Source organism: Fonsecaea multimorphosa, assembly GCF_000836435.1.
Source record: "Fonsecaea multimorphosa CBS 102226 unplaced genomic scaffold supercont1.43, whole genome shotgun sequence".
In the NCBI taxonomy this organism is placed as follows: Eukaryota; Fungi; Ascomycota; class Eurotiomycetes; order Chaetothyriales; family Herpotrichiellaceae; genus Fonsecaea; species Fonsecaea multimorphosa.
Genome location: NW_015971677.1, coordinates 28,379 through 51,690, shown reverse-complemented (window position 1 = coordinate 51,690; position 23,312 = coordinate 28,379). Strand labels below are relative to the sequence as shown.

Sequence of the window (23,312 nt, the reverse complement as noted above, 5' to 3'; positions counted from 1 at the left end):
TAGTAAGGGTCTCTGCGTCGTCGATCCCAGGTTCCGTAGGTGCTGTTGAGCCAGTAGTCCCGGTCGGAATAGGATGGCATATCGCAGAAGTCCTTACACAGGCGGTAGAGATGTGTGGTGGGTGGGATATGATATAGAATTAGAAAAGTCTGGCCGAATCTCGAAATGCGGGTATCCGGTTCTGGATGTCCTTTTCGCTGGGCAGTTCTATTTGTTCGATAGGATATGGATCTCTCGATGTGGTCAAGATGAAAGAATTCCATCCAAGTTCCCAAGTTGAGAGATATTTATACCTCCCTGATTCCATCGTGTTCGTTTGTACTCACCTATATCAAACAGTCTGGCGGCACCGCCATCACGGACTGGTGACTACTGTTTGCACCATAGTCCTCAGTGTGTTGACAATAGCAGTGAGCTTGCATGAGTATTCTGTCAGAAACGCCCCGAAGGGGCCTGCAACGCGTGAACCATGAGGTTCGTTTGAAAGTCGTTGTGACATTTTGACAATTTCATTGTCAGTGATGTTGGCCTGGTGAGTTCAACGAACCTATCTCCAAGGATATCCAAAGGGAACTGCAAGCGGACTGCAGGTGATGAATGCGTCCATGCGGGTCAACACGCTCATCTTCGACCATGTACGGAAGCACAAAATCTGGGAGCACGTTTACTGACTGACAGTAACCACGTCGCTCGCCCATACCCGCGAGGAGTGGCTCTGGGGAAACTGTCCGTGTCACGACATTCATGAACCATTTATTCGATGAACGAGGACAACGTGATGAAGTAACCGCGACTCGGAGGTCGGCAAATAAAACAGTCCCGACAGCCATGGCCTGGTGGCCTTTGGAAGTTCAAAAGTACGGTTGGGGGTGTCCTGAGCCCTCCTCACATTCGGCAGCTGCAACGAGAAGAAGTCTGACGGGAAAGAGGGATTTGTACTGCTCTTCTCCACAATCCGCCCCGGTTTCGAACCCAAAAGCGATGACATTTCCCCGCATTTTGATTCTGACGTGTAATACTAAACGACGAATCACACTGCGATAGCTACATCCGAACTTAAGTGCCGATATATAGGTAAGTTGGTCTATATCGTCAATTGTGTTTGTTCCGGTTACTTATTTAATTTGTGGTTGGTACTCCCTCACAAAGAAGAAATAGAAATCGAGTATAAGCAAGACCTCCCTTCAGGAGCCATTATCCAATAAGGTTCAGTGTTTTGACTTCACTTCACCCATATGGCACCAAGTTATGACCTAGACAGGCTCCCAGGCGGTCTCCCTTCCCAACTACTCCCAGAGCACGTCGATGTCGGAACAATCCAAAAGGCGGCTCAACAAATCCTAGAGAATCTGGACGCAAAAGACCTGCACAGCACAGCATTATGGAGAGACTGGCTCGCGCTTACGGGTCAGATTCGAACATTCTCCAGCTCTGAAAAAATCGCGCAGGTGTGGAACGCTCAAGTTCAGTCTCAACAAGTCACCGACGTCAAGACAAAGGCTGGACGCATCACTAAACCGGTTCCAACGAGCTCGTGGGTCGACGTCTCGTTCACTTTCACGACGAAACGAGAAAGCGGCCTTGTCGGTAACTGTAAAGGCACCGCTTCGCTGATCCAGGACGGCGACGGGAAGTGGAAAATCTGGATGCTTGTCACTGTTCTGGACAGCTTTGCTGGCTACGGGCACCCTGATGTTCCTCGGGTAGCGGGCGACTCGCTTGCGAATGGTACCGTCGACGGCTTTGATGACCAAGCGAGCACAACGAATGGCGAAGATCATTTTGACGTTGTGGTTCTTGGGGCAGGCCAATGTGGTTTGGCGGTTGCCGGCAGGCTGGGTGCTCTTGGGATAAGCTATGTGCTTCTAGAGAAGCGACCCGCCGTGGGAAGGAACTGGACCGAACGATACGAGTCAGTGAGACAACATACCATCCGAGAGTATAACAATCTTCCCTTTGAACGCACATGGAAGCCCGACGACCCGTTATTACTCCCTGGCAAGATCGTGGCAGAAGGTTTCGAGAACTACGTCAGAAAGTACAACATCCGTCTGTGGACAAGTGCGGACACCACTGGAGCATCTTGGGCTCCGGAGAGTCGGACTTGGAAGCTAGACATCACGCTCAACGGGGACGAAAAGCGAAAGCTGGTCTGCCGACACCTTATTGTTGCCACCGGTGCTGGTGTGAGCGTGGATAACGACCCAAAGTATCCTGGAGTTGACCAGTACGAGGGCATACTCCTGCATTCGGGGGCGTACAAGCATAGCCGTGACTGGGCAACCAAGGACGCTATTGTGATTGGGTCAGGCACAACAGCGCATGACATTGCTGAAGACATGTATCGGGCAGGTCTGCGTTCTGTCACCATGATTCAGCGTAATAGAACCGCCATCTACCCAATCGAGTGGATCGTAAAAGGACAACAGGGTAAGGCCGCGTCCCAAACGGCGCTATCGTTGAAGATCTGCTGGCTAACGAGTCTGCAGTTCTGTACAACAACAACATCCCGACCGCCGATGCCGATGCCATGGTCGCCTCCCGGCCCAACAAGATTCTGCGTGATATTTTGAAGGCCGTCCACGAGGCTGCCGCAAGCCAGGAACAGGGGCGCTTCAACGACCTAGAGCGGGCTGGATTCCGGGTTGATCGCAAGACTCCCCTCATGGACAACATCTTGTCGCGCTATGGAGGTTACTATATTGACATTGGCGCTTCTTCCCACGTTGTCAGAGGAGAGATCAAGGTCAAGTCCGGTGTGCCAATCACAACTTTCACTCGACAGGGCCTGAAATTCGAAGACGGGAGCGAACTCCGGGCAGACGTAGTGGTGGTTGCCACAGGACAGGACCATGACTACCGAAATCAGGTGGCCGAGATTGTCGGGAAGGACTTTGCGTCGAAACTCGACCAGTTTTGGGGACTTGACGAAGAAGGTGAAGTTCGGAACGTCATGAAGCCAGCAGGTAAGTCGGGCCTCACAAAGAGTCTTTAGCACCCCGTACTGACTACACCTAGCTCCTGGGTTGTGGATGTTTGGAGGCACAGCGGCTCAAGCGCGGTGGTGGTCTCGGTTTGTAGCTCTCTCCATCCAATCCGACGTGATAGGGAAGCCACTTGAGGGTGTAAGGATGGTTGGGTAGCTCTGAAGTAATGAAAGCCTAGCAATCATGCAGCGTATTCGAGGTCCACCAAAAGGTCCAAGTCATGGTAATTCGACTTTTACGGATCTTGAAGTCAACAAACCTTGCGGTCGAATTCTCCTCAAAATTTTGGCTGATGGAAGTGGGCAATTGACAAAAGGGTTCGATGGATACGAGCCCCATTTGGGTGACCCAAGTAGAGCTCAGGGAGACCCGAGTGCGAGCCTGAAGGGGTAGCCGGCGAGCCGGCTTGGTGGGCAGGGGTATTTGAAGCAGGATTTCTGATCAAGGGACTAGTGGATTCAGAGGCGCCCTTCGCACCATGATTTCTCGCGTATCTGCATTGACTTAGCATCATGCAGCCCTTTCTGGAAAGGGTGTCAATCTCCAGCAGGTCGGAGCACCTCCCACACCTGGCGCTCATGCCGTTGGTGGTCCCTCCACGGGGGCAACAGGGACGGTAGACCCAGGCTTCCCCAACGCTCTGTGAGCCTCCATCCAACACCAGAATAGTCCTCCTTCTTTCATAGCTGGAACAGTACGACGCATTCGAGCTGTCGACGTCTCATTCAAGCTCAAGCTGGACCTTCTCGACTCCCTCAAAGAAGTGCTTTCGCACATTTCGACAGATGCCCACCCTTCGAAAGACGCCTACCCCGGTACCACTAGCAGAGCCGCTGGCTGTTTTGCCTTTACCTTTCTCTGCTTCTCGTGGGTCCTCGGCCCTCGGCCGCCACTGTAGCAAGAGCATTGTCTGGAGGCCTATTTCCAAGCCAAACAGATCACTCTCCAAGCCGGGCGCCACGTATCTCTCTTCGCTGTAGGGCGTGTCAATGCCGTCGTCGTCCGGGGGAAGAGAATAATCCAGTTGGCCTTCGATGTGTTGTTTGGTGGGCTCGAATATGACCATCTGACCACTTGTAGGGTTCCGTGCGTGGACGTGGCGAGCAAGGTATCTTGAGAGATTGTACTTGTTCTTACCACCACGGCCGGAGTTCGTCATCTCGACCCAGTCAATCCTTTCCGAGTCTGGGGATATGATTCGTCGTAGGCGACCTCTCACAGAAACACGTTTCTTCTTTGCTCCCTCCTGGCACGCATGAAGAATATTGGCCCTGGGGTCTTGCTTCCTCTCCGCGGGTCCATTGGGACCCATACTCAAGTTAGGACCTCCAAGTAGCTGAAAGTCGTTTTGTTCGCATCGGCTGAAGCTCTGCTTTGTGCTAACGTAGGCCCCGACCGGAAGAGACGCCCAAGACCAGCTCGGTGCGATGTCAAGCAGTGCTTTCCGTGGATCTGCGGCCGTCTTGGCCGACCAAGCCAGGTCCTCGGGGAAAGTCTCGCGCCAAAGACCAGCGAGATATTCCTGGCGGGGGATCCTGTTGTCTTGGGTGACATACGTCGAAAGATATTGGGCCGCCAGGCCAGAGATGGCTGGAAATCTGTCGGTTGCTTTTGTGATCTCTCGTGGACAGTAAGCCTCCACAACATCATTCCATTCTTGGTGCAAGCGGACTCTTTCTCCTGTAAAGCGAGACTTGATGAAGACCTGCGCCGCGCTCATTTGCTGGAATTCATCCTCGCGTTCAAAACGCAAGTCACCGCTACCGGCATCGGGTTTCCCTGCACTGCGAGCGGCGACTTCTGTGTCCTGCTTCTCAACGCAGGACCAGTAGACTCTCTGGCCACAGTAGTATAAGAGTCTCGGAGAAAGTCGTTCTTCTTGTAGAGTCCACGCACGCTTGGAAAGCGGTGCAGTCGCCCTCACTTCGTTGAGGCTCATGTTGTGGCTCACCAGCCATTGGCCTTCGAAATAGAAAGGCACAACGCTGTAAGTCCACGCCTTCCGCGGCCATATGAGTCCATCTACTGAACTTGTGCTTGAACAGGCGCAGAGCGTGAAGACAGCATTACCATAGATGACATGCATCCTCGAAGCCTCTGCATTCCAATCCTCGCCAGCATCGCTGCTGCAGGCTTCGCAGTCAACGCCCCGACAGTCATCGTAGCCATCACCTCCACCTCCATTGCGTTGATCATCATGCTCTTGAGGAATCGGTTTTTGGTCCCATTGGATCTTTTGGGTAATGCAGATTTGATCAACCCACAAGTATTTTAGTCCAAGCGCTCGAACCAATTTCAAAGCATCTCGTATAGTTTTTGGGAGCGCCCACGTCTCGAAAGACACCAGTCGCTTGTCCCGGTTACATGGCGTGGTCCTGCCTTTGGAACGTCCCTTGCCCCAGCAGTAGCTCAAGGCAACGTACTTGAGCTTGACGTTGTTTGGCAACTCCGAGGTATCGAGCAACCTCACTTTCGTCGCTGACACGATCTCGATCAGCCGCCTAGGGTGCTCGCCGGATTGAGTCAGGCTGGTGCACTCGTGTTCTTCGCGACAGACTCGCAACCAAGAGTCGATCTGGGGAACAGCCGAGACAAAAGGGTCTTTTTCAGGCGACGACTGTTTGATATTGGTGGTAAGTGCAATCTCAACCAGCACGCTGCTCTCTGGCAACACCCCCAGACGGACTTGCAGCGTCGACTGGCTACGAGGTCTCGTTTCCCCTGATGAGTCTCCTCCTGATAATCTGAGGTAGACAGGGGCATCTCTTCTTTCCATCTTCTTGACGTCCTCGCCGGTGATTCGGGACAGGAGCAGAGCCTGCCGGACGACTGTGCAGGCCCTGCACTTGTCGCGTGCGCATTGCTCAAGCTCTTCGTAGCTTGAATGGAGTTTCATGAATTCGGTGTCCTTTTCGCCCCTGCTCCGTGCTCTGCGAACTGCTCGCTCGATTTCGATAAAACGGGAGCATCGAAGTTGGCTCCGGCCATTTGGCTTCAAGCCTTGGGAGCTATTCTTATTCCACAACCAGCCCGACATCTCTTTGATGGAGTTGGACGGAATCTGCGGTTGTGGGTGCTTGGGACGTAGGACATAGAATCGAGCGTAATTAGGGCAAAGCCCTTAGCCGTCTTTGATTTGCCTACTCGATTGCAGGAGTGCCAGCCATTGTGCCCAAAACGAATGGTTATCATGCGAGGAAGATGTCGCCACCGAGACAACTTCCATTCCTTGAGACAGGCGCCGGTGGTTTTAGGTGACGTGGTGAGGCTGCGAGTAGCAGGCGGTTAATTGGGCCGCAGCTTCCAAGCTGTGGCTTCTGGCCCTAAAGGCGAGGTTAGTGTGCTCGAATAATAGGCAAATACGAGGTTCTCGGTATACAGTCTGGGATCTGCAAGCGGCGCAGCCCGTCTACGTGTATTTTCTGGCCCCAAGAGTCTCCGACAGAATATCGAGGCGGCGGCACATGGCAAAAAATGCGACGAACAATGGCCCAAAACTCCGGCTAGTGAGGATGCAGAGTAACTCCTATTGATATAGTCCAGCCATCCCGGCAAGGCAAACATGGTTGGTATTCTATTACACGGAACTCCTTCTTTCCAGAAGCCCACCTGCTGAATCAGTCACTCCAATTCTATTGCCCTGGTTTCCTCCCTGAATCGCTTGAGGTTTCCGAAAATTACGGCCACGTCGAGGAGCCTACAGCAAAGATCATTTCGTTAGTTCCTTCCCAAGCAGAGCATTGAGGAGGAGGGACCAGTGGGAGAACCGACACGGCAAGGCCGCCGAAGGCACAAGGCACCAGAAAAGGAGGGTTCTCAGCCGCTAGTCGCGACCATACAATGGCCAGGAAGGCTGTAGCAGCAGCGAAGACTCCGCCAATGGTTGTACCCAGGTAAAATGCAGTTTTCAGGTCGAGCATTCGCTTGTCTTCGTAGCCCGGCTCAGGCACGCTGTCTGCAACGCTTCGAAAGCGTGACCAGCTAGTCCCGGTGAAGACAATGTTGAAGGCAGCCTGCGTGATGAGAGTCAGAATCCTAGAATCCACCTCATCGCCCAAGGTCATGAATGGCGTCGACGGCCGGATTTTTGGGGGCAGAATCACTCACTACTCCAAAGGAACAAAAGCCCGTAAACATCCAAGACGGCACTGAATTGAAGTGGGCAAACGGGTCTCCTCCTATGTTGGACGTGAAGGTAGTGACGATTGCACTGGCCAGAAACAGGACGTTTGCACCGATACACGCATATTGTGTCACCGACAAGCCGCCCAGCCCCTGGCCGGCATTGAAGCTTACTGAAAAGGTATTCATGATGTTGGTTTGTGCAAAGAGCTCAGAAAAAGAGATGAAAAGACTGGAAGCAAGGCAATAGGCACGACGTTGAACCAAGGCTGTCGATGGCATTAAAAGGCTCTTGCCAGTCTGGGACTGCGCCTCAATCATGTCGTTTGAGGTTTCAGGGGGCGATGTCCAGGATTGGCACAGGCACGCAGTCCAGGGGTCCCACGAAGCAATAAGGCGCCCTAAGTCCCTGACGAACAAGAATGATGGGGGCTAGTGGGCTACCAGGCTGAATCGTGGGCAAGCGGCACAGTGGCCAGTCGATCGTGATGTTGACCTTGATCCTAGAGGTTGAATTGATGTGTGTACCCAGTATAGGTCGTACCAAATACACACAAACAGAAGCACACTGGTCTAATGCTGTCGTGCACGCGAAATAGGAGGTGAAGTTGTGGACAGCTTCGCAGGCCGTCTTCAGGAAAGAGCGAACTCACCAGCTTAAGAGTCACATCAACATCATCTCTGCGAGGATGGATACAGATGCGGACGTATTTGTGTCGGAATGATCGAACGTATGCCAGAGTCCTCGAAAAAGGTCTCGTCGGTGCGGATACGAACTGACTTCGAGAGACCCAAACAGGCTAAATAAAGGCAGCTTGACTACGCCCAAGAAACACCTCTTCGGCAACGATGGCCGTGCTTTTCCGCACTGGATCTGCACACTGGCGATGATGAAATTCGGACTTCGGCGAGCCTCCGCCGTTTCTCGAAATGCGAACTATTGTACCTGCCAGGTACCTACACATTTCCATACTTCGTCCTTTTACTGCAATTTAGTCTCCACTAGAGCTGGGACAGGCGGTCAGGGCCATAACGCTCGCTATTCTTATGCTGGATCCTCCGGCTTGGTTTATGTATTCGGAGAGGGCAATGATAACCTGGAGATGGATGTGACCACGCTACGCTTGGATTTCAAAAAGGACATTTGATATCACTCCATCACCGCGCTGCCTTTTCCCTTACTTGTTGTCTGTCTGTGGACCTTTAGAGACCTGCCCTTCCCCGGCCGCGACAATGTCCAGGTCACAGACAATGACGATACCGCCTCCCGCGCGGGAACCTCATCGCCAGGATGGTTCATCAGCTCCAGGGGAGACGTTCGAACTGAGCCTGAAAACACCGACAAAGTCGCTTCGAGAACTCACCCGACGGGTTGTCCAGGGCGGCAAAGCCGCCCAAGCTTCCTCAGACGAGGAAGAAGAAGAAGGAGACAGTGTCCGCAACGGAGTCCCTCCCCCACCGGTAACGGCCCAGCCTGTCATCCAGCGCTGGAATATGCCTCGGGGAAATATTGGCCGGCTGGGATTTGCCTTCTTCTCGTTTATAGTGACGGGTCTCAACGATGGGGCTGTGGGAGTATGGAGTCTCTCTGAACCTCCCTCTCTCTACTTTGATTTGGATATGCTAATGCTAATTCCGTTACGGTACTCTTGCATAGGCACTTATACCATACGTGCGTCTTATTATACCTTTTTTCCTATCCTTGACAAAGTAATCTCACAAATCCAATACAGCTCGAGACGTACTACAACCTGAACTACACGACTGTTTCCCTGATCTTCCTCACCCCTTTCGCAGGCTACTCCCTCGCCGCGGTTACCAATGCCACCATCCACACGAAACTCGGCCAGAGGGGGATTGCCGTGCTCGCCCCGTTGTGCCACATCGTCACCTATGCAGTACTATCCGCTCATCCTCCTTTCCCCGTATTGGTCGTCATCAACACCGTTTCGGGCTTCGGCAATGGCCTCACGGACGCTTGTTTCTGCGCGTGGATCGGAGCCATGGACAAAGCCAATGCCGTGCAGGGTGTGTTGCATAGCTGCTACAGCCTCGGGGCCTTGTTTGCCCCGCTGATTGCCACGTCCATGATTGTCCATGCGAAGCTGCCCTGGTATACCTTCTACTACTTCATGGTGAGTTCAATACCCTGGCGCGAGGAGAGACGGTGGGTAAGAGTTCCCAAAAGCTAACACCCCTGATATTGAATCGGCAGACTGGCGCTTCAGCCCTGGAATTTGTCGGGCTCAGCATGATGTTCTGGCACAAGACGGGTCGAGTGTATCGGATCGAGCACCTACGGGACGACACCGGGGCCCAAGGCGGCCGCATGAAAGAAGCACTCAAATCAAAAATCACCTGGATCTGCTCTGCATTCTTCTTCACGTACATGGGCATTGAAGGTAACGTAAACCGTCCAGTTTCCCTTTACCATCCGTCTGTGGCAGGGTCCAATTCCTTTCTGCGATACGCCCTGTAAAGGTGTTTGTCCGAGTCAACTGACACATCCCATTCTTACGACGTAGTCGGTCTCGGAGGCTGGATCGTGACATTCATGCTGCGCGTCCGCTCCGCCTCGCCCTCCGCCTCGGGCTACTCCGGCACGGGGTTCTGGGCCGGCCAGGCGCTCGGCCGCGCGGCGCTCGGTTTCGTGACGGAGCGCTTCGGCGAACGGCTCTGCATCACCATCTACCTCGTGCTGTGTCTCGCACTGCAACTGATCTTCTGGCTGGTCCCCAAATTCCTCGTCTCCGCCATCTCCGTCGCGTTCCTGGGCGTCTTTCTGGGCCCCTTGTTCCCCGGCTGCGTCATGATGGCCGCGAAGCTGCTGCCAAAACATATCCACGTCAGCAGCATTGGGTTTGCCATGGCGTTGGGGGGAACCGGTGGGACGGTTTTCCCCTTTGCCATCGGCGCCATTGCGGCGAGGAGAGGCGTCACCGTGCTGCAGCCCATTATTCTGGCCTTGATTGTCGTGCTTTTGGGTCTGTGGTTGAGCTTTCCGAGGGTGAAGAAAAGGGAGTAAAAAGGGACGAGTCACGAGAGTCGTAGAGGCTTTGTGCACTCGATCGGCATGAGGGCTTCCGGTTGTTGGTATATCAAAACCGGACGATCCCAGAAAGAGGATGCAAGTTGCAGCTTCGCCTGTGGCAGCATACAACGAATTTTGCACATTTACCAGGCCTATTGATTCTTGATCATTTTTCTTTTGGTGGTGGTGGAATCATCTTTAGACTGGGCTTGACAATTATTTAGAGCTGGACACCAGTACATACGATGCACAGCACACAGCCCCGCAACCCACGATCCTGACGAAATACACAGTCTCTCTGTCCCTCCGTGTCCCTGTTGGAGGCCAGGGATATCTTGGGTATCTACATGCAATGCCATGTTCTCTCATATCCCTTTTTTTGGTTCACAATTCTCCCCGAAGCACACAAGAAAAAGAGCCACACTTGAGCCCACTAGCCACTACCGGGTTTCTGTCCGTTTCATTCATCTCGGCACACAGGACCGTTCACTATTCCTGCTGGCGCTGATGCCGTTGTTGTTGTTCCCCTTGTGTCATGATGATCGATAACCTTTTTCCTTTTTGGGATGCAAAACATAAATAGAAGAAGAAAAAGCTCTTTAGCTCTGTTGGGTCGTTGAATTTCCTGATCGAGAACTCGGACACAATCCAATACTTCAGCCCAAGGCGAGAGCGGGGGTAGAGGCTGTCCTTTTCGTAAAGAATCCCTCAACCAAACGCTGTGGTGATCTGATCTGTTTCACTTTCCTGTGTGGTTCCTCCTGCTTTCGTTCTTTCACCCCGTGATTCTCATTTTGTGAATTATTGCTCCCTGGCGCAACCCCGTCGCTGCTTTTGGAGGTGCATCGGTTGACCATAAGGGCGCTCAGGCTCTGACTCTCTTCCTTCCGGCGCTCTCCTCTTCAGCCTCGCTCAGTTTTCTCCCCTTGGCCGCTGTTCGACTGGCACCAGACTTGTCCGATTTGGGAGTCGTAACTTCGCTGCTCGGCACACTCTCGACCCGTCCGCCACCATCATGCTCCGTGTACTGGGTCGCATGGTCGTGCTTGACATTTCCCGCATATCCACCATATTGATCTGTCCCCATACCCACACCTGCAGCCGCACCCATAGCCGCACCGGTGGCATTGCCATCGAAGCCACCACCATACCCGGCTGCGGTATCGTTGTTCAGATTTCCAAACAGCTCGTCGTCATCCTTGTAGGCAAAATTCATATTATCGGTCGTCCCTAGTTGATCCCCACCTAGTCCGGTGTTGCCGAAATCGTAGTTGCCGTTCCCGTCACTTGGAAAATCGCCAAAGTACTCGTTGTGGTTCAGAAAATCGTCGATGTCCAACGGCGGAGGTGGAAAGGCTTGGCCATCACCAATTCCAGGGATCGAGCCTGTGGGAGAGAGCGGTTGCAGCAAGTTCGTGAGGTTTTGGACGGATTTATCTTGCTCCGCTTGTAGCTTGGCGAGTTGTTCCAGATCGGCTTGAGTGCTGGCGAGGCGGCGATGGAAGTTCGGAGGTCCGGGCGGCGGAGTGGCGTTGATGAGCGCATTGTCGTTGCCCGCGGGCTGGTTTGTGGAGTTGTTGATCATGCGGAGGACGTCGGCGCGCTGGGCTGTGGACAGTGGCCCGGTGCCAGAGGATGCTTCCAGGTTGCTGAGGACATTGGAGAAGTCTTGGGCGGGGGTGGTGGGAGAGGTTGCGGCGTGGTTGTTTCTCGCATTGGCGTTTTGAATCACCGTCATCATGTCCCGGGAAGGCATATCGGTACGGGTTTGGTTCGCAGAGGGAACATTGGCACTGTTGGGGCTATGAACGCCCGGGTCGAAGACCTCTTCAAGTTTCGGCGAGAGCAGGGATTGAGGTTGGCCGTTGCGGTGAACTGCTGCCTTAGGCGTAGGATAGGGACTGTTGCCAGAGCGCGGGGACAAGGTGCTCGCTCGACCCTGCTGTTGTGGTTGCCCGCTTCCGTTGGTCAATAGCAAAGGCTGTTTCTTAAACGGCTTCGCAGGAGTACCATCGAGATTGATATCGTTGAAGCTGTAGTCCCCGACGTCAACGACATTGCCCTGAGTCGAAGTATCGACAGGCATGGCGTTGGCAAAAAGATTTGCAATGCCTTGCACATTTTCGTGGCTTTGAAGGCTGCGGTTGTAGACAGTGGCGAGGAAGGTCAGGATGGCATTGATCGAGTTCTCGTGTCGATTGTGCTGGTCTTGGAAGGTCGCCGCTTGCCCATACAGCTGTTCATGCTCACGCTTGAGTTGCTGCATCATGCGAGAGATTTGCGTCTGCTGGTGTCGGATGGCTGCCAATTCACGCTGGACGCTCTTAAACTGATCCTGCGTGAGAGCCATATTATCACCACTTCCCAGCGTGAGCTGGCCGGGTCGGGCTCGTACTCGGTTATCGACCGGAATGGAGTCATCGACATATTCGTCCGCCTCTTCCTCGTTCTGCTCGTTATCGGTTTTGCCTTTGCGTTTCGAGGCAGGTCCTCCGACGTTCTTGGGCTTTTGGATCAACCAAAGCAAGTCTGGGTGACCGCGGCGGAAGTAGGGGTTTGAATATTCACTTGGACTCTTGTTTTTCCGTTCACTTGCCCTCATAGAGTTGTCGGAAAGGCCGACTTTCTTGTGGAATCCGTACATGTTGAGTTGCCGCACGAAAGACGCGTAGTTGTTGTGTTTGAACAATTCTGGGATAAGAGTCTTTGCAAACTCATCCTCATCCAGGACAATGAATGAGTTGCCGTCGTCTGACCAGCGGATAAGGTCGGTGTTTCTGCCGTCCTCCAGGAAGCTATTCAATCGTTAGCGCCAAGTTCTTCACTTTTTCTGACGTTCTGCTCTCTTACCTGTTCAGCTTCTGAACAAAGGGAGGTATCTGTTTTCTCTTCGCTTGTGCCTCTCTCTTTGCGACTTGTGCTCTTGCCTCCAACTCTGCTATGTCGTCCTCCCACTCCGGATTTGGAGGATGCGCACCTCCATTCGGATGCTCCATCCAACTATTCCCGTCTTCGTTCGGTCGGGGGACACGCGAGGCGAGTTGAGCGATGGGCCTCCGTGTCAGTTGATTCGAAGGCTGAGGGACGGGTTGAGGATTGCTCGCGGGATAGGTGTTTGCGTTCATACCAAAGCTGGCATCGTTGTATGAGGGACCAGCAGCAGGCTGACCGGTCTGACCCCACTGGAGGAACTGGTCATTGGACAGTTGCTGCCCAAGGCCGTCGTTGAATGCGGGCGCGGGATTCTGCATTTGAGCAGGGTACGAAACCGGGTCGGCGCCTGGTGCCGGGCGTTTTCTGGAGAAACCCTGCGAGGCCATCGTGATGGAGAAGACGAGGAGAGGTGAACCGAGGCACGGGGGAAATTGAAGGAGAAGTATGAACACGGTTGGAAGTGGAATGGAACGAGTCGAAGGTCTGAAGGTCTGAAGGTGTGAAATTTATTGCCGGCGTGGGCTCGACGTCGCCGAGAAGTCAGCCAAGAGGATATCGTCCCAACGCAGTAAAGGTCACGGAAGTTGTCGCGCCCCAGATAGCTAACAGACGCCGCAGGATGGATGATATATGTCGCGCGCAGGCACAGAGTCCAGTGGACAAGCGGGCTGAGGCGCTGAACTGCGATATTGGTCAAGATCGCGATGAGGATTCTGGGACAGCCGACCAGATGACAAGCGACAAGCAGAAAGCAACGTCAATTGTGTCGAATAGAATGTCCTCCAAGAGCATCCAATATGTCTTTATACCATTAACAATGGACAAGTGGTGTGATTGAGACCGAGCATTTTCGACGGCATGACATTTGACATTGGGAAAGGCCCGGATCGCTGGTCCTGATGGAGTTTCTTTTCAGTCCGCAGTTTACTAAGTCTGGGATGCGAGGTCCATGGACTATGCGCAGCGGGTGGGAGCCTATGACATACTACTGACCACGGAACTGACCACGGAACTGTGGCCCTGTGGGTGCTAAAAGACCTGACAGCGCTATCTCATGGCCACCCATGGCCAACCAACCAGGCGGCTGACTCACTCTGCTCCACCACCCAGTTCCCATCCATTCAGTCCAGCCTTACGGAGAAGGGAGAAAACTCTCCTCCATGCTAACCAAGCTGAGTACTGTCGCTATTGGGGCCATCAGTGATCACGATCCGCTGTCATCTCTACCTAAGTACCTAGGTATGAGGTATCCTCAAGCCTACGGCTTCGGTTGTCCGATCAGTTTTCGGAAGCCCGTCATTGTCTGGTTCCATGCTTCAGGGTGCGCTTGTGCAAAATCCTTCACCACCTTCACTGCTCTCCAGTCCTCCTGCATATGCTGAGCACTCTTGGTGCCATTGAGCACCGTTACATTCCCCAACCCCAGCACCAAACAGTACAGGGCCGACTGGGGGCTGATACCAAGCTGGTTTGCCAAAGAACCTGCTTCATTCGACCAGACGAGGTTTGGGTTGGCCGACAGTGTCCAGAAGCTCTGATAAACAATATTCTGCTCCCGACAGAATTGGCGCATTCCAATGTCAAACTTGGTGCTTGGATAAAAACGATTCTGAACCACACTCGGCTTGATGCGAGCGCGCTCGTAGATGTCCATCAAGGTGAACAGGTTGCAGTTGGAAATGCCCAGGTTCCGGATCTCGTTGGGCACATACTGCTCCAAGGTCTGCCAGACTTCCAAGGTCTCGGTGATGGTCGGCATAGGTGAATGAAGAACGAGTGTATCAATGTAGGGCTCTGCCGTGTCGTCTCCTTTCACCACATCTGTAAAGTTGAAGTTCTTGAGGGACGACATGACGGATGCATTCACTTGCTCACGGAGCGGACTCTTTGGATCATAGGGTATGTTCTCTGGATCCTGACCTCCCACGCTGGTGAATTTCGTTTGGATGTAGACTTCGGATCGCCTGATCTTGCCATCTTTGATAGCCCTTGAGATCCCAGCAGCGACCAGGTCCTCTCGGTAATGCTTAGGTTGAGCGGCAGTATCAATGGCTGTGAAATCGTTGCATAGGGCCTGGTAGACGAGGTCAGCCGTTGCCTCTTTTTTCCACGCCGTTCCGTATACGAAGGCGGGCAAAGCAGGGATCACATGTCTGCCTGACAGATGAGGCGCATGCAATGCGAGCTTCTCGAAAATTGCGGAGGTCGTCATATTGCCCCGTCTAGTATCTGACTAGACGTCAAGCTGGGCCAGGGAATCAACTGCGAGCGACTTGATGGTCAATATTTCTGGGTCACATGCGCGCATTGGACGTCAAATGGCCCATCAGGATCTGTCAGATCCCGAGATCATTCAGCAGTCTCCTGATTCAAGCAGGATGAATTCACTGTTAGGCCCAGGGTTGGGTTGATCGAGCGTGAATCATTTGTTGAGGTTGGTCGAATGAAGCACTTTACATCACGCTGCAGCAAATCATTGGCAGGATTGTTCCTTCCCCCCTGGGCCACTTGGGCTCCGAAGCCCCAGACTTTGACAAGCCGAACCGTAAATGCCTGCATGCACCCTCACAGTTACCTCGTACCTACTACTCGCAGGAGATCCAGCTCGACCGCAGGATGTCTTTTCCCGGGTTCTGATGCCCTTCCAAAGACGATCTACGAGTACGGATGTCTGGTCCACAAATGAGACACCTCTTGACGGGCAACAGGCGGACGGCCTTAGGGACCTTGTAAATCTTGCGATGTCGGAGGTTTTATGCCCTCATTGAATAATAATGGTAACACAATCTAGAGTTCTGTGTTAGCAGGGCCCCGGGAATCAAGCGTTATTGCAGATCTCTTCCGGTTGGCCAAGTGGATTACCTGTCGGCGGTCGCAGGTCACCAGGTCACTTCGAGAAGAATTGTAGTGTATCTGCAAATGTGCGGCATCCATCAAGCCATGAACTTCTCCTTCACCAGTCGCATTGCCCCTGGCCGCTCCTGGCAGTCCACGCGTATTTTGGGGCTGCCTTTCACCCTTGTACGAGGGACTCGTACTGCGTGTTGGAACGGATACTGTCGCTCCTGCTGGCGCGTGCCTATATCCACCCGAACGCCCACGCCTACACACCTCCAGAAACCTTACGACTCGTCATGGACAGAATGATGGTTCGTGGCCAGCAATCCGCTACTGACTACAACGGGGGGCCGGACTTCCGCCCACACTCGGTAGAGATGGTGGCTCACAAAGTGAAGCAAAAGATTGGGTCGCGCAACAATGAAAGGCTTTGCTCACCAGACCTGCTGCCTAGTCCCATTGCTCACAAGGATGGGAGCCCCATAATTACAATCCAGGTTCATTGCGAAGCCAAATGGAGAAGTAAAAGGGGCACGCGGCCGAATGCCAATGAGCGCATGGGTCTCAGGGGTGCCTGCTCGACGCAAGGCTCCGACGGCTTGACTAGGGAGTTCGGGACCAGGCAAGTGGATGGAGGGATATGAAACCGAGATTTCATAGTGGCGAAGCAGTGTGGAAAGGAGGGCAACAACGGCCTGCCTAGATTCATTTATGGGAAGATGTCAGGATAAGGATGAGCAGGGGTGGGAGGAGGTCTTGGTCAGATGGTGGAGGAGTTTGATTGCTGTCGGTCGGCAGTGAGGGAGGGTCGAGGAGTCGAGGACACACTCCATTGCCCATGGGCCTCCAATGGTTTGCTTTGGTCTAGGCCTGCGAGCGTTCTTGTCCCAAAGTCAATGAGCAGCCCGTTATGGTGATCTTCCTGACCCGGATACTGCAAACAATAAACAGTGACTGAAGCATGGAAGGCTTTGTGGGAAGAGGGAATGACTGGTGGACGGGGAGATCGTTGGCAATGCATGATTTCTACTAGCTCACCCTTTTGGCTGGACGACCGCTAATCAGGCCTAGTGGGCAGCTTAAAGTGCCACCGACCCCCCCAAGCTTGAACTGACTTCTGGGGCTGTTGACGCAGTTTAATCACCGCGAAATCTGAGGATTTAGTGGTGGGCAATTCTCTGGTTGGCCACTCTCAGGTAGCAGCCATCCCCAGGGCCCAGGGGGGAAGGGGAGGAGGGACCACCCATCGACTTTGGGCGCTGGGCGCCAGTAGTGGGCGCTGGTCTGCTGGCATTCACCTTGCTCTCCGTGCTAACTCTCTAACTTTAGTGAGTCGGCCTCTTCGCAGCCAAAAAACTTCTCCTAATTTCTTTGTCTCAAAACAACATCTTGGACAAAATCTTTCCCCGTCTCTTTTTCTTAATTTGACACTCTCCCTTTCATCTGAGCAATAACCTGCTGTTTGCTGCGTGGTCACTGGCTCCTTGTCCCTCCGGCGCTCTCGTACACGCTGGTTCAATACTCGTCCATACCTATCATGTCTCGCTGTTCGAGTTAGACGCCCCTGTCCACGTCCACGTCCTTGTACCCGTTCGAACGGTTTGCGGAACTTGACTCGACTCGTTTCCCAGCCAGGCTCGAGTTCTGCTGCGACCTACATATCCCAATCGCAGTGCTTCGCGCTGCTTCGGCCTTTGCGCATATTACGCTCTCACGACATCTGCTATTCCCTCCCTCTAATTCTGCGACTCGTCTCTCCTTTAATCGCCATACAATCTCCACCCTTCTCGTTCGCCAGTTGCTCGTCCCGCAGCCTCGAAGATCCATCCTTTTCTCCATCGCGCATTTCTCATCGTCTCCGATCACTGATTGAGAACATTTTCATCTCCTCAATTACCCAGGGGTACACTTTCAGACGTGAAGAAAGAGGTGGATTCTGGATCGAGGCAGACCAAGTGACATTGGGAGACCTTATTGAACTCCAGGGAATTTTACAACGATGGCCACCTTCTCCAATACCTCTGACGCGTTCTATGACGACGTCTCAGGCACTTCCCCAAGAGCATATCGAAGTGCACAGTTGAATCGCCAGGGCAGCAGGGCTGACCCTTATGGAAGCATGGGTGGTCCCATGTTTGGGGCCGACAGCGCTTTACCCAACATGCGCTTCGACGGCATGCGGGATAGCTTTGGTGCACCCATGCAGAATCCTGGAGTTGGAAACATCAATTTTCCCTATGATGCGAGCGCTGCTCAAACGTGGAGTTCTGGGGGTGCATCTTTGCAGTCCTTTGGGAACGGCATGGGCAACATTCCTCAAAATGCCAACTATGGGCCATCACGGAGTGTCAAGCCCAGCAGAGGTCGTGTGGGCATTTCGAACGTGAGTCTCCCGAAACAAAACAGCGGCATATCTCGACTGACTGACCAGACTCAGATTTGGTATGATCAACCAGGACAGTTGCAACAACAACACCCTGCGATTGTGGGACACCGACCAGGCCCTCAAGGCCGCGGTGACCAGCAGGAAGACGACGATGAGCTGATCCCCACCGCAATTGTGATAAAGAATATCCCCTTCGCCGTGAAGAAGGAGCAACTTGTCCAACTGATGGTCGACATGAACCTACCTCTGCCATATGCATTTAACTATCATTTTGATAATGGCGTTTTCCGGGGATTGGCCTTTGCCAACTTCACTTCTCCCCAAGAGACCGAACAAGTCATTCAAGCTCTCAATCACATGGATTTGAGCGGTCGCAAGTTGCGAGTCGAATACAAGAAAATGCTACCTCTCGCTGAACGAGAGCGTATTGAAAGAGAGAAGCGCGAAAGGCGTGGTCAGTTAGAGGAACAACACCGCCCAATGGCACAATCACAGCTTCATAACCAGGTTTCGTTGTCCTCCATCTCGCGGAATACCCCTTCACCCCTGTCACACCGCAGCACAATGCCTGGTAAGTGGGCCCTTATCCCGTCGCCGTGAGTAAACTGCTAAGAAGGATTTTTAGATGTCGACATGAATGACCCCAAGACTCTCGAGTTCTATACCGAGATGACTCTGTTCAGACGAGACCCTACTCGCGAAGTCCTGATATTCCCGCCATCGCTGGAGCCTCACCATCGTCGCGTTGTCCACACGCTGGCACACCACATGGGTTTGATGCACACATCGCGCGGTACTGGAGACCAGCGGCAGGTTCATATCCACCGACCAGCTCCCGGCACAAATGTGAGCCCACCAACTCTCGCAGGGGGATTTGGGTCCAATGACGGAATGCGCCAGCCTCTCGCCAGGTCTTCTACAGCGGACTTCAACGACGGCAGACAATATGAAGGTCCTGCTTTTAACACTCTGCGCGGCCAATCCTCGGTTGGGTTGCTCGACGTGATGGATTCCAGCGCCTATGGCAGAAATGCCGATAGCAACCTCCGCAATGCCAAGTCCTTTGCCGACCTCCGATCATGGAGCCCTTCGCCTGTGCCTTCGTCTGCGAGCTTCCCAGTAGCCTTACAGACCAATGGAGCACGTTTGCAAGCGTTGAATGACACAGCTGGCTCCAACACACCAACATTGACTCCGACAGCCTCTAACGCAGGTGCCAACCGAGAAGAACCACCATTCCTCATCTCTAGCTTTTCCAATCTTTCCATGACGAACAACAGCGGCAGCCAGACCAGCCCCCGCCGGCAACGCAGCTTCTTTGGGAACGGATCTGAATGGAGTGACGGCCAAAACTACCAGCCCACTGCCCCGATTGGCAGCAAGCGAACCGTCAGCATCGGGCCGGAGACCACCTCCCAGAACACCAATCCCCTGCGTCAGTCGCGAGGGCCAAGTTCCACCAGCGCCATCGGATTCCGCCGACAGAACGGACGTGGCAGCGACGAATTGCGTACGGCCGCATCAGCAATTGCCGAATGAAGAAGAGACTTAGCATATACCCCCCTACTTTGATGACGCTCTCTGCTGAGCAATGACGAGTCAATGATCCACGAACGACATGACCACCTCCTATCAGGAAACAACAAAAAGTTAGACGCATAGGGCAGCCTACACGACTGCATGATTGGACTACAGAAAAAGATTGTTGTAACGAAATGACACAGGACTCCACAGGTGCGGCATACAGCATTTTGTTACGAGATCCCCAAGAAAGAATGATTGACCCTGGGTTGTACACTTTGTTTCTTGACTTGAATTTCCGAGAGAGTAGTGCATTCCGGGCGTTGAGCGCCAGAGCGGTTGACAAGGAGCTCATACCGAGACTGTCGACTATGGTGCAGTCGGCTTGGGTGTGGGACGAAGCGGAGCGAGCCTCCTGGTCATGATTTGCGGTTTTCGATTGTGCGGGAGATGGTTTACTGTATGGGATACACTCGTTTTATCGGTCGGCAGGCCACCTCGAAGGAGTGGTCGTAATACCAGATTGTTTGTGTTTGATTAGAATGGATTTTGATCTCGACAATCTGCCTCAGCCTTGCGGTGGTGCCTCTCCATAATCGCTCAACGAGGGGGACGTATTAATACCGAGTACTAGTAGGAGAACCCAATCACAATCATGGTGACGATGGAGGGAATGATTATATAAGACATGCCAAGCCGAAGTTACCCCCTCAACGACCTCACCACATCTTCAACCTCCATTCACCTCACAACAGGTCTAGTGATTCTCTGCTATCAAGGGCTCTTTCAGAAGTTTGATGTTGCAGCTGGCAGCTACAGAGAATGATCCCAGCGCCGTCTTCTGTCCCCCAAAATTGCCCTAGAAGCATGGAGCCAGCAGAGGGGGAATATTCACCCACCGCAGCAGTTCTCGAAAGCTGCCCGCTTGGCTCCTTTCTTTTGCGAAGGCTTCATGCTCGTTCCCTTGACTGATAGGGCGCTTGATGATCGTCCGGTATGTAAGCCACCGATTGAACTTGTTCTGCAGGATCTTTCTTGAGCACCAACCTGGCCATTGCTCTCCTTATGGACCTATCCCGAGCAGGCTACCATCTACCCTCTGGACCCAGAGCTTGCGACAAGGTGGCGGGATTCTCCCAAATATGCCAAGCCCCGCCAGCTCCACCCAAAGCGGCTTAGGGCCAATCATGTTTTGCCTCTTGCATCTTCGACCTATTTTCCTCGCTGTGCCTGCCACCCACTTATCCTCGTCCTCCACCACCTGAACCCTCTTCCATATCCCCATCTTCGATATCAACAACCCGACGCGTCTACGACGACTTCCATCGATCGCCGTCCTCGATTTATTTGTCGCATCATCTCACACTACTGACACGTATCCTCATTCCCACCGCTTACAATGGCAGGAGGCAAGGGCAAGAGCATTGGCGGCAAGGCCACAGGCGCGAAGGATTCCACAACAAAGACTCAGAAGTCGCACAGCGCAAAGGCCGGACTTCAGGTGAGCTCCCACTCATTGCGACAAGCTGCCCAGAAGATGGGAAGTGGCGCAAGTTTACACACCATTCCCACGCGAGACTGAGATTGATGATTATGGTGATGATAATACGCAAAACTGTCCATCTTGTCCGGCAGCGGTCGGAACCTGCCCTCTACCTTTGTCCCAGGCTTGAGCGCATTCCCCATGCGCCTCATATTTGTCGATTAGACTGAAGCTGACGCGTCTTTTCCTAGTTCCCTTGTGGTCGCGTCAAGCGTTTCCTCAAGAACAACACTCAGAACAAGATGAGAGTGGGTGCCAAAGGTATGCCTTGGATAGATCTTCACTCCAAACGATTGATTCCAGACGCTAATCATCTTCCCTCGTCCAGCCGCCGTCTATGTCACCGCCGTCCTAGAGTACTTGACTGCCGAAGTCCTGGAACTCGCAGGCAACGCAGCCAAGGATCTCAAAGTCAAGCGCATTACCCCCCGCCATCTGCAGCTCGCCATCCGAGGTGACGAAGAGCTAGACACCTTGATCAGAGCCACCATCGCGTTCGGTGGCGTTCTCCCTCACATCAACCGAGCACTGCTCTTGAAGGTGGAGCAGAAGAAGAAGAGCAAGGCAGACGCATAGACGGCTGGATTACGGACATCAACAGACCAATTACCTCTCCGCAATCCTGTTGCCGGCGTCTATGGGCATCTTGTGACGGGCTGAACTGTGGCGGTGTCATGCGAAGTGCGATCAGAATGAGTGAATGAGAGAAACAACAAAGGACAGTACGGTTGACAGGAGGTTGTTATTGAATCATTCCGCACGTGTTTGTTTACAATCCTGGTTTCTTGGGCTTACGCGGTGTCGAGCTTCTTTGTGGCTTTGGCCTTCGGTTGGATGAACTACTCTAAACAAGAAAACCCTCTCTTTTTCTAACTTGTTGTTCCCTGATTGCCTGTCAAACTTTCTGATTTATCATAGGCGACCTTGTTTTTCTGTTTGCCACTGCTGGCTTACTTTTCCACGCAGGCAGCAGCGTCTGCCTCCAGCGCATCAGTCTCGCTAGGGACCAATCCCTTGGTGGAGGCGCGCGTAGGTTTGTATCACACACTGTACCACCTCTATGATTCCCCAAACGACTTTCTAGTTACCGTCGTGCGGTAGACGTCCGCGTGTGTCGACTAGTCTTGACTCCCCTGATGCCGTTGATCGCCTTTGATCGCTGGCTTTCGTTCTCTGGGCTCTATACGTTTGTGGGACCACTTGCACCTTATCCTGAAAAAGGCAGCTGGCGTTCCCAGCACGTGTATGTCCTTCATGAGCTCATTAGGGATGCACACTCTGTTCAACTTGGATGCAAATGGTTCTAGGCTCTGCTACCGGTGACACGACCGTTTGTTTGCTTCGCGATTGATCCGACTCGCTGTCTCATTTGCCAACGCGTCCCAGAGCGAATGTCCTTGCAGCATGAGCGATGCGCCTCGCCCTCGGGGATTCATTGTGTTCCCCCATAGACGGATGGTGGTGTGTGCGCCTCGCTCATCTCCCAAGGCCAATGACCTGAAGTACACCAATGGTTTTGCAACTCTCTCGTGCCACATTGTGTTTCACAGGTAAGCAGCAAAGCAGCAAAGCAGCAAAGCAATTGGCTTGCTCAGGCTTGAAAGCGCCCTGGCACGCAGGTGCTTGTGGGAGAGACGAGGGAGAGGCGAGAGCTGGAGCCGTTATCAGAGAGCGCAGAAACTGGTGACTACCCTACCTCCCCTCAGACCTCTTATCACGCGGTGCACCGACTCGACTTCATACAGAGATGGAAATGGCCACTTGTGTCTTTGTCCGGAGCACTTTACCATTTACTGTCGTCTATGGCCCATGCTGCCAGAATGTGACTCGGAAAAATGGTGGCAATTCGTTCGCCGCGCACAACGGATCGAGGCATGGAACCAGATTCGTGTAACACTGCTTCTGCAGACTGACAATTACAGCATGGCCCCCAACCTTGTCAGTGATGCT

At 53.2% G+C, this 23,312-nt stretch overlaps 8 protein-coding genes across 8 annotated transcripts; 4 read left to right on the top strand and 4 right to left on the bottom strand.

Moving 5' to 3' along the window:
• Positions 1–1,235: 1,235 nt before the first annotated feature.
• Z520_11783 (uncharacterized protein) lies at positions 1,236–3,143 on the top strand (the record flags this gene model as incomplete). Its single annotated transcript, XM_016782271.1, has 3 exons — positions 1,236–2,430; positions 2,490–2,966; positions 3,019–3,143. The coding sequence occupies 3 exons, from the start codon at positions 1,236–1,238 to the stop codon at positions 3,141–3,143; spliced, it is 1,797 nt and encodes a 598-aa protein (XP_016626586.1).
• A 565-nt stretch (positions 3,144–3,708) lies between these two features.
• Z520_11782 (uncharacterized protein) lies at positions 3,709–6,024 on the bottom strand (the record flags this gene model as incomplete). The annotated part of the gene is made up of 1 exon (XM_016782270.1): positions 3,709–6,024. The coding sequence occupies one exon, from the start codon at positions 6,022–6,024 to the stop codon at positions 3,709–3,711; it is 2,316 nt and encodes a 771-aa protein (XP_016626585.1).
• Positions 6,025–6,664: 640 nt separating this feature from the next.
• On the bottom strand, positions 6,665–7,298 carry Z520_11781 (uncharacterized protein; the record flags this gene model as incomplete). The annotated part of the gene is made up of 2 exons (XM_016782269.1): positions 6,665–7,000; positions 7,095–7,298. The coding sequence occupies 2 exons, from the start codon at positions 7,296–7,298 to the stop codon at positions 6,665–6,667; spliced, it is 540 nt and encodes a 179-aa protein (XP_016626584.1).
• Positions 7,299–8,342: 1,044 nt separating this feature from the next.
• Positions 8,343–10,134, top strand: Z520_11780 (uncharacterized protein; the record flags this gene model as incomplete). The annotated part of the gene is made up of 5 exons (XM_016782268.1): positions 8,343–8,684; positions 8,767–8,781; positions 8,843–9,244; positions 9,325–9,511; positions 9,635–10,134. 5 exons carry the CDS (start codon positions 8,343–8,345, stop codon positions 10,132–10,134), a joined length of 1,446 nt encoding a protein of 481 aa, XP_016626583.1.
• Positions 10,135–11,005: 871 nt separating this feature from the next.
• Z520_11779 (uncharacterized protein) lies at positions 11,006–13,460 on the bottom strand (the record flags this gene model as incomplete). The annotated part of the gene is made up of 2 exons (XM_016782267.1): positions 11,006–12,935; positions 12,991–13,460. 2 exons carry the CDS (start codon positions 13,458–13,460, stop codon positions 11,006–11,008), a joined length of 2,400 nt encoding a protein of 799 aa, XP_016626582.1.
• An 872-nt stretch (positions 13,461–14,332) lies between these two features.
• Positions 14,333–15,286, bottom strand: Z520_11778 (uncharacterized protein; the record flags this gene model as incomplete). Its single annotated transcript, XM_016782266.1, has 1 exon — positions 14,333–15,286. The coding sequence occupies one exon, from the start codon at positions 15,284–15,286 to the stop codon at positions 14,333–14,335; it is 954 nt and encodes a 317-aa protein (XP_016626581.1).
• Positions 15,287–17,911: 2,625 nt separating this feature from the next.
• Z520_11777 (uncharacterized protein) lies at positions 17,912–19,837 on the top strand (the record flags this gene model as incomplete). Its single annotated transcript, XM_016782265.1, has 3 exons — positions 17,912–18,295; positions 18,350–18,869; positions 18,924–19,837. The coding sequence occupies 3 exons, from the start codon at positions 17,912–17,914 to the stop codon at positions 19,835–19,837; spliced, it is 1,818 nt and encodes a 605-aa protein (XP_016626580.1).
• Positions 19,838–21,218: 1,381 nt separating this feature from the next.
• Z520_11776 (histone H2A.Z) lies at positions 21,219–21,938 on the top strand (the record flags this gene model as incomplete). The annotated part of the gene is made up of 3 exons (XM_016782264.1): positions 21,219–21,320; positions 21,554–21,623; positions 21,691–21,938. The coding sequence occupies 3 exons, from the start codon at positions 21,219–21,221 to the stop codon at positions 21,936–21,938; spliced, it is 420 nt and encodes a 139-aa protein (XP_016626579.1).
• Positions 21,939–23,312: the final 1,374 nt, after the last annotated feature.